The sequence below is a fragment of the Sinohyriopsis cumingii genome, chromosome 14 (genome assembly GCF_028554795.1).
Source record: "Sinohyriopsis cumingii isolate HCF-2022 chromosome 14, ASM2855479v2, whole genome shotgun sequence".
In the NCBI taxonomy this organism is placed as follows: Eukaryota; Metazoa; Mollusca; class Bivalvia; order Unionida; family Unionidae; genus Sinohyriopsis; species Sinohyriopsis cumingii.
Genome location: NC_142974.1, coordinates 74,714,373 through 74,723,722, shown reverse-complemented (window position 1 = coordinate 74,723,722; position 9,350 = coordinate 74,714,373). Strand labels below are relative to the sequence as shown.

The window sequence follows — 9,350 nt, the reverse complement described above, 5'->3', positions numbered from 1 at the left end:
TGCTGGACAAATTTAAAACAAACACAACGCACTTATCTAAATTATGCACAACCTTAGACGTCGTGTGATTCCGAAACAATCAGTAAGATTCCATTGGAGTTCTGTTGAATATAAACTAAATTAACACAAGATTGAACCACAATTGATGAGATCAACATTTTTGGAGCGTTCTACCATGAGTAAAAAATCTGTGAAAGCTATTTATTTGTAGGGAAGAAATAATAAACGAAAATCTTTTATGCAGCAGATTTATTTCAGAAAGTGAAGCAGATGCATGCATACATTAGCGAAAGTATAACAAATCATCCCTCCAAATACAGTCCAACCCAGGAGGTAAAACGACAAACAATCCAGCACAGTATCAACTCAGTAATTTTACAGAACGATCTACCTTTTCTTTATTTGCACTGTTTACCGGTAAGTGATTATGTGACAATGGGACAAAGGGCTTTAGCTGCAGAGAATTTCTTGTTTTCTTCAAACAAATATCCTATAGCTCTCTCTTGTTAAAGGAGGCGAGTTTCTCCTGCTACCATAAAAAACATAAGGCGTACACTTTGAATGATATAATAAATAGTGATGAACCCCTATTTAATTTAATCCTTTAATATGGTTACACATATCAGAAGAATAAAAACATTTCTCTCCTGCGATTATAAATGTGACGACATAGCGGCCGTGAAATATTCAAAACTATCATCACATGGGATCCCGCGTTATTTGCGTGACAGAACGTGTAGTTTTGTTACATATAAAGCTACTTTGTGTTAATGATCGATATTATTTATTTGAAAGTGTTGATAAAAGTGTCATGCAGTTGTTCACTGCAAGTTTTATTTACGACAGATAAACTGTCGGTATCAATCACAATTTGCTAGATCTTATAATGAAAAGAATATGTTTTGTCTATATTGCCTTCTGATTTGTATTATAAAAAAAAAAGAAGAAAACCAGTCTATCACGAAGCTCAGTCTAATGAGGAATAAGATTATTGAACCTGCTAAATGTGATACTGTCCGGGTTAGATAATATTTGCTTAGTGATAATCGAAATCAAGATTAAATATATGTGGCAAGAGATATCCCAAAGCATAATATCTCCAAGTAGATTTGTGAAAGTTAACGATCCATTTCATCATTGAATTCCATTTTCTAAGACCTGAAATAAAAAAAAACACTTTGAAATTCCAACTGAAGCAAATAAATTTAATATTTGAGTGATATAGAGAGCGACAGAAAGACAGTGAGAGAGACAGTGAGATGAAAGAAAGACAGGTATTAAAATCTGATATATATATATATATATATATATATATATATATATATATATATATATATATATATATATATATATATATTCTCTTGGCATCCGTCCGTCTACGAGAGACGATGGCATAGCTCCAAAGTACGCTTTTGCTTATCCTTCTTTTTAGCTCTCTTTTCAGCTTGCTTTATTCTTCTCTTTTCCTCTGCGTTTTGAACTCCCTGCCTGACAGCTAGACGCCAGCTGGAACGGTTGTTTGCACAGCTCTCCCAGTTGTTGACATTGATGTTTGCTGTCTTCATATCCTTCTTGCAAACATCTTTGTAGCGCAGATGTGGTCGTCCAGTTGGTCGTGCACCTTCTGCTAACTCCCCATATAACAGGTCCTTGGGAATGCGACCTGGGTCCATTCTCTTGACATGGCCGAGCATAATGTCGAAATAAGTTACAAGGTAATTAAGGCCTATACAACTGGAAACAGCCCACTCAGAATTTCTAAACACACAATAATAAATCAACAGGAATTTGCTGAAACAAAATCCAATGAGTGCTACGACGGGAATGCAGGTATATAACATACAGCATAAAATATTTTCTTACCGTGCCTGACAGATAAAGCTTTGCCTAATAGTGCAGTCTAAATCGTTCCACCTGCCATTCAAGGCCCACATAACTTCTGCACAGTTTTCATTTTTATGGCTGGGCTGTCCAGGATACCAATTGGTATATGAAAACGGGACAGAAGCTCCATTGGTCCCCATCCATCGCCACATCCCGCTCTGCAACATGTCCGAACCATCAACCCAGTAACGTTCGTTGGAAATGATGCCTATATAATAACACCTGCATAATAATTAATGTTCCTTTGGAAATTACTGTAATATTAAATATTCATGAACATTCTTCTAGGTTTTACCTCATTTTGGCAAATGATTATACCTACACGGACATTTGGCTAAATTCTAAATTCATATGAATGGATTGACGCTCTATGGCTCGAAATGATTTCTAGAAATCCCCCCTCCAATAGTTTCTTCTTTTATGATGCTGTGTGTGGAACCCATTATCAATCTTACAAAGCGAGAACAAGATTTGTAATATTGCCCTATTGTCGCCTTCATCAGATGTAAGATGGGCACCATACTAGCTAGGGGCAACTATATAGGATGATGAGTGGAACACTGGAGACCCCTAGTCAGTACGAAAATCTTTTTTTCAGATGTAACTGGGCTACTATTTTTAAGGTGGCCGTCATGTTTGACACATTGGATTGAGATTAGTATTATTTTTATAACTTGCCAACCAGACACCATACAATTCGTCTGGTGAAATTCACCAGACAATATCTTTTGCAATTTAGTAGAAGTAGACGTTTAAGATGGCTGCAGATGCGTCTGTATTGAATTCATGCATGATATGTTGGGAAACGATCATATTCAAGATGGCTACTGTTACGGCCACATTGGACGTCCACGCTGCACCATTTTCATGTAGATCCCAGACAGCATTGGGATGAGCGAATGTGCAAAGTAAAACGATTAGGAAGAGTTTCGAAAATATGGGAACGTTTGTTAAAGGGTGGATGGACGACAGGCAATATGTCAGCATGTACATTCTTCCGCTACACGTAAAAGCACTATATTGCGTTTCCGTTTCTTAAATAAATTCCTAAATTTATTCGATAAAATTATTTCATGATTCCTACTTTCCGAAGTATGACCAATTTGATCTTAAAACCTACGAGATTTACTGTTACTCTCTTTTATTGGCACTCGATAAGTAAGTTGGCTATTTGAATCAATTTGAAAACAAAATTAAAACAGACTTTCTTCAAACATGATATCGCTCCATATTAAAAAATAATGGAAAACTATCTTATGACAGTAAATCTAGCGGAATGGTGATACCCGGGAAGATGACGTTCTTTGCGATTATTGGTAGTTAAAAATGGGTACAGACAGATGGAAGATGTAATATAATAAATCTAATTGCAGAAATATTTCATGTGGAAAAGTAAGTGCATCTGTTATACGAAAGTAGACATGAATTGGGAGTCAACACCGCAATAAAACAAGAATCTCGTGAAAAAATATTGTATACCATGATTATGGAAAACGAGTCCATAAATTATGGTCTGATCACTTGCACTACGGATTTTTGCAAGGTCGCCTCCAATCACTTGACAGTATTCCTGAAGCAAAAAAACACATTTATGGGGAAAATAATCTGTTATTATCAGATTACGTAATACGTGAGAAAAAGCAAGAAATAAATCTGGACTTTGAACTTCTTTTTACCGCAATTTTTACTTTAAATTCTCTCTCTCTCTCTCTCTCTCTCTCTCTCTCTCTCTCTATATATATATATATATATATATATATATATATATATATATATATATATAATGCAGTTAATAAATGCCCCAAAAAATGTATCTACTCGCTGTTGTCTGTAAATCGACCTGTGCGATTAATCAGCAAGACACCTGCATTTATATATTTAACCTTATCCAGCCTCTTATTACTTTTAAGTCTATGATATCCCTGACCATATTAAATCAGCCACAAGCAGAATAAACAATATGTATACTCATTATACTAATTATCATACGTGTCGAATATGTAACCGCAAATTGATGCATCAGAGACTCCGCATAAGTCTTTATCAACACGTCTTTATTTATTTATTTATTAGTTGTTTCGTGTTGTTCTCTTTAATATTATTTTAAATAACATATGTTCGGAGTAATTTATTAACAAAAACATATTTGAAAAATGCATTGCTGCCTTTATATCTTTCTAGCATCTTACTTGACGCTCGATATGAACACCTTCAGACTCCAAATTAACATTTATGGAAAGCTGAAAGCAGTATGGGGCATATTTCCCCAATCATTCCCTGTTTTAAATTAAGTATTGGAACCTACATTTCTCATGAAGCATTAGTATTTTAATTGTTTACCTTGGCTTCCGACCAGGAAGCCTGGACTGCAATAACTTTGTAGCATTGTCTCCCATGCCGTTCGAACGTTAGTGGACATCTACCATGTTGAACTGCATAACCATCTGCAAAATACAAAACGTTCGTTGAATTTTTGAAAGAATATTTTTATTAATGTGAACATTCTTCTATTTCCTTTATTCTGGTCGCAATATTTTCCATTTTGCTTCTTAGTCGCTTGCATCCTGACACTAAGTTTAAAGATAAATCAGAAATGAAAAATGATAGTCTTTTACCAAGATGCATGCTTCTTCTTTCTTTCTTTCTATATCTCTTTATCTCCCCCTGTGTTTGTGTCAAATATGTATGTGTGAGGTAAAATTATTTTTGAGTTTGTGTGTATTAACATTATATCACAATTGTGGGATGAATAGGTTATAATAGTCGACCGGTTTCATGCACTACAACATAATATATTATAAATTGCATGACACGTGGGTAAATAAGAAATATACAGACTAACTAATCAGTAAGTTCATTAACTATGTTACTAACGAAAACGCAAATGAATGAAACCAAAAACCAAATTAACAAACACTGGGAACTAATAATAACATTACTAGTACAATTAAAAGGTAAACATACCAACATGTGCAGTCACAAAAATGGCTACAGTGACGAATATCAATGAGAAATCCATTACGTGAATGGACGATGTTGTTGCGTGAATCTTCGCTTTCACACTGAGTGAAACCTAATAGAAACACACGCATTTATCATTACTGGCATTATGTCTGAGTCATACTCTCTCTTTAATATTCAATTTGCTTGTATCTTAAGCTACTCCTCCTCATTCACATATCGAATACTTGAAACTAACATGGGTTGTTGTAGATTAAGACATTTGCTGTAACAAAGTCCTGGTATTGACTGCCTCTTTATCTTAACATTATAAGAAAACATGCATCTGAAAAGAGTTCAGTAATGCAATGATATTTCTCGAAATTATAACTGACACACCAATTCCATATTTTGCTTATCAGTGAAAACGTAAACATATTTTACATTTGTTTTATATATGAATTAATGTATATCATCCGATGACAAGTTATGTCAGTATTAGGCTTCTTTCGTACCGAAAGCGTTTTATTAAGATTTGATGGATATAAAATATTTTATAAATTATGAGGAAAGACGGTGTCTATATATATATATATATATATATATATATATATATATATATATATATATATATATATATATATACATACATATATAGAGAGAGAGAGAGATAGAAAGAGAGATAGATAGATAGATTGATTGATTGATATACAGATAGATAGATGTGTGTGTGTGTGTGTGTGTGTGTGTGTGCACCGTCATAAAGATTTATATCAATTAGACTTTATTAACTTCCCACATCCATAATTCATATTTGGATTCTGCCTGATAATACGTTAGGCGTCTAGGTGTTAAATTGAGTAACATAAAGAAAATGAAACCCATAATGTAACCCAATACCAACAAACAATTTATTTGTACAAGATACACAGATCGCTCCGGTGGCCTAGTGGTTAGAGCGTCCGCCTCGGATGCGGGAGATCGTGGGTTTGATCCCCGGCTGAGTCATAGCAAAGACTTACAAAATTGATACTAACAGCTGCCTCGCTTGGCGCTCAGCGTTAAGAGGTTATTTTTAGGACTGGTCGGCCCGGTGTCAGGATAATGTGACTGGGTGGGACATCATGCTACATGTCTGCGGCATGATGCCCCAGTGCTAGACATCAATATAAACTGCCACACTGCATACATCGTAGCGATATGACTGAAAAATTGTTAAAGCTACGTTCAAAAAATCAAAATCACATCACATCACAAGATACACAGTGATATTTTAAGAGACATTTATAATAATGTAACTTAAATTCCAATTAATCCCCAATATATATATATATATATATATATATATATATATATATATATATATATATATATATATATATATATATATATATCACAAATACACAGTTATGGAATGTATAGAACAAGAACAATAGTCTTCACAGACACACACATACGCACACACACACACACACGCGCGCAAATATATATATATATATATATATATATATATATATATATATATATATATATATATATATTACCAAATAAACAACACCAACACGTAGAATGTGTGACCGGTTTCGCTTTAATGCTTCGTCAGACTGAATTCAAACTGAATTCAATATCACTGCTTACGTCATTAAATATGTTACTTTTTAAGTGATCAATTGTGTTAAAAACACACAAATTCTGTGCAGCTAGTTTCGCATTTAATCTATGCTTCTTCAGGCAGGAAATGTTTTGAATGTAACGGATTACGTCTTTTGTTATAAAACAACAATTACGTCATTACGTAAAATCATAAATGATATGCATCATCATAACAGTTATATATGACAGGATATAAAAGATACACGATTCTGTAATGAAACTTGAATTAGTAAAATAATACAATAAAATACAGACAAACAGTCATGCATATAATTATATTGTTATAAATGATATACAATATATCAATTAAAATTATACAATTGCCATTAAGTCCATTAGAATACACAATGGATTTTGTGCCAATGCACTATATAAAAATGTATAATTTAAATTGATTTATTACATGCTCAGTTTTTTCCCTGTTAACTTTGCATTGTCAGAATCGTTCAGTATTACCCAATACTGAACTCGAGCCACAATACACGTATAGCATTCACGTTGATAAAAAAAACTCCTTTCTATTGCAAACAAACAATGGACGCAGACGCCAGCATTTTTTATTTGTACACAAATCATGTACACTCGCTTAAGAGGCTTTTTACGTTGTGGTTGTTTAAATTTGTTTCTGAATGAACTAAAAGAGATGTTAAGAGATGTTTCTTAGACTGCCAGTACCAGCTGTTTTGGCACATTCCGCGTTGATACAATGTTACGGCTAGCTACATTATTGTATATAACAGACGCAATATAAGGTCCTTACAAATAACATACAAATGACAAGTCATAAACTCTCTTCTTTAGCTGGTGATAAGAATGGCAAAATAAAATATACTTACAGTTTTACATCCTGAATTTCCTCAAAATGTATTTTCTTAATTTTGCAAATCCGAATTACATGTGCCATGTCATAGGTCTTCAATTTGAATTACACATTTCGAAACTGTTCTGTTCTTTCGATCATAAGTGAATTGCATCCTCTTTACTGCACTCAAAATGAAATAAGCATTAAATTCCATAGTGTCTTTTTGATAATTGCAATTGAAAGACTTCATATTTTTCCCACTTTATGATTTCAAACATTCAATGACAGAATCAGAAACACATGTGCATATGTAAACACGCTTCCCCCGCGCGGGTAAATCCGATGCATTTCATGTATAATTTGTACAGATGAATCCAGTCCAAAATCACAAGCTTTCGTCGAATCGAAACAAAATACCAAAATATTTTCATTCCAGATCAAATGGAAAAGTTGTAGCAAAGCGCATTCATTCACAATATGACTGCAAATTTAAATTTTAACTGGACACGCCGTTTTCTTTCGAAAATTATGTCAAATGTATCTGCGCGGAGTTAAGCGCACATTAATAATGATGTTATGGTGTAATGACAAATCTGCGCTTGTGTATTTAGTTTGGAATACGGCATTCATTCGTTTACGTTGTTTCTTGTAGTGTATTTTGTTTATATAATTAAACCTGAGGTAGAATAAAAACATGAACATTTAATATCAAGGTTACTGCATTTGTATGGGAAAATATGAACTCGTTTTTTCGGAAGGATATACTTCACTCCCAAGGTCGTGCAGTATTCCATCCCAAAACTCGTTCATATTTTCCCATACAAATGCAGTAACCTACAAATATTGTATATCCTAAGTGATGAATGAAATAAGCAGTATGACATAAACAAGATTACGGCATAGCCTTCATTTTTATCGTAATTATCTTATACTTTAACAAATAATTAACATGGAGATATGCATAAACAGCAAAGATTAACGATATCTTAATGCATAAACATATATAAAGCTGGATCTTAATGATACATATATCTCTACTGATAAATATATATATAATTTATGACAAAATTGAGATAAACAGTTTTATGAATATATGTATTAAGTATAATGGACACTTATTAAAGATATGGGAAATAAATAAATAACTTTAAAAAAAAAACTAATTTATCTTGATATATTCTTGACAAATGGGAAATAGTTTTTCAGAACTCAACTTATATTTTAAAAAATTATGATGTGCATGATGCTTGCTATCAAGTATTTTATAGATAATTAATCATATTATATTGAGAATTAATTTAGAAATGAACTTTCATTTCTAAGGAAATAGTAAACTTATTGTTATGATATTAGATTACACTTTTACCAATTAAGTTTTTCTGCAAAGTAGAATAATATAAAAATATTCCTATCTAATTGTAAATTGATCTTCTAAATAAATACCAGATGTATGGTTCAGATTTTTATGATTTGAAGCTATTCATTAGAATACCTTTAATATTTTATAGACATTTTAAACAAATTACATCAAGCAATACATTTAATGTCTCTAAACCTAAAGTATCATTTTTGGATTTAGATATCGTAACAAATGAAAATAATGACATTACTACTATGGTTCATGTTAAAAACACGAATATTCATCAGTATGTTGAATATTCTTCATGCCATCCTAAATCATGTAAAAACGGGATACCATATAGTCAAGCAAAACTATATAGAATACTTATTTCGGATGACTCTGTTTTTAAATCACTTTTGACAGAGTTAGGTCAGCATTTTTTAAATAGCAATTGTCCTATTAACATCATTAACACTGCCTTCCGAAAAGTATCTTCTTTTATACAACTTGAATCTATGCAATGTAAAATCAATAGTAGAAATGAAGATATCATTCATTTTGTTATTGAATATAATCCACGTTTGCCAAAAATAGGTAAGATTATCAATAAATATTGGGATTTATTAAACGTATCATGTAAAGCAAGTGTTAAAACGCTACACGAAAGCAAACACACACTTGCTTATAACTAATTCTAACTTAAAAAGCATCATATCAAATAGGATCATC

At 32.5% G+C, this 9,350-nt stretch overlaps 1 protein-coding gene across 1 annotated transcript; it reads right to left on the bottom strand.

The window, feature by feature from the left end:
- Positions 1-234: 234 nt before the first annotated feature.
- On the bottom strand, positions 235-4,999 carry LOC149784168 (galactose-specific lectin nattectin-like). The gene is made up of 5 exons (XM_089932245.1): positions 4,849-4,999; positions 4,225-4,328; positions 3,364-3,454; positions 1,864-2,092; positions 235-1,158 (listed from the first exon to the last, which is right to left on the bottom strand). Exons 1-5 carry the CDS (start codon positions 4,901-4,903, stop codon positions 1,152-1,154), a joined length of 486 nt encoding a protein of 161 aa, XP_089788371.1. The 5' UTR covers positions 4,904-4,999; the 3' UTR covers positions 235-1,151.
- Between the last annotated feature and the right edge of the window lie 4,351 nt (positions 5,000-9,350).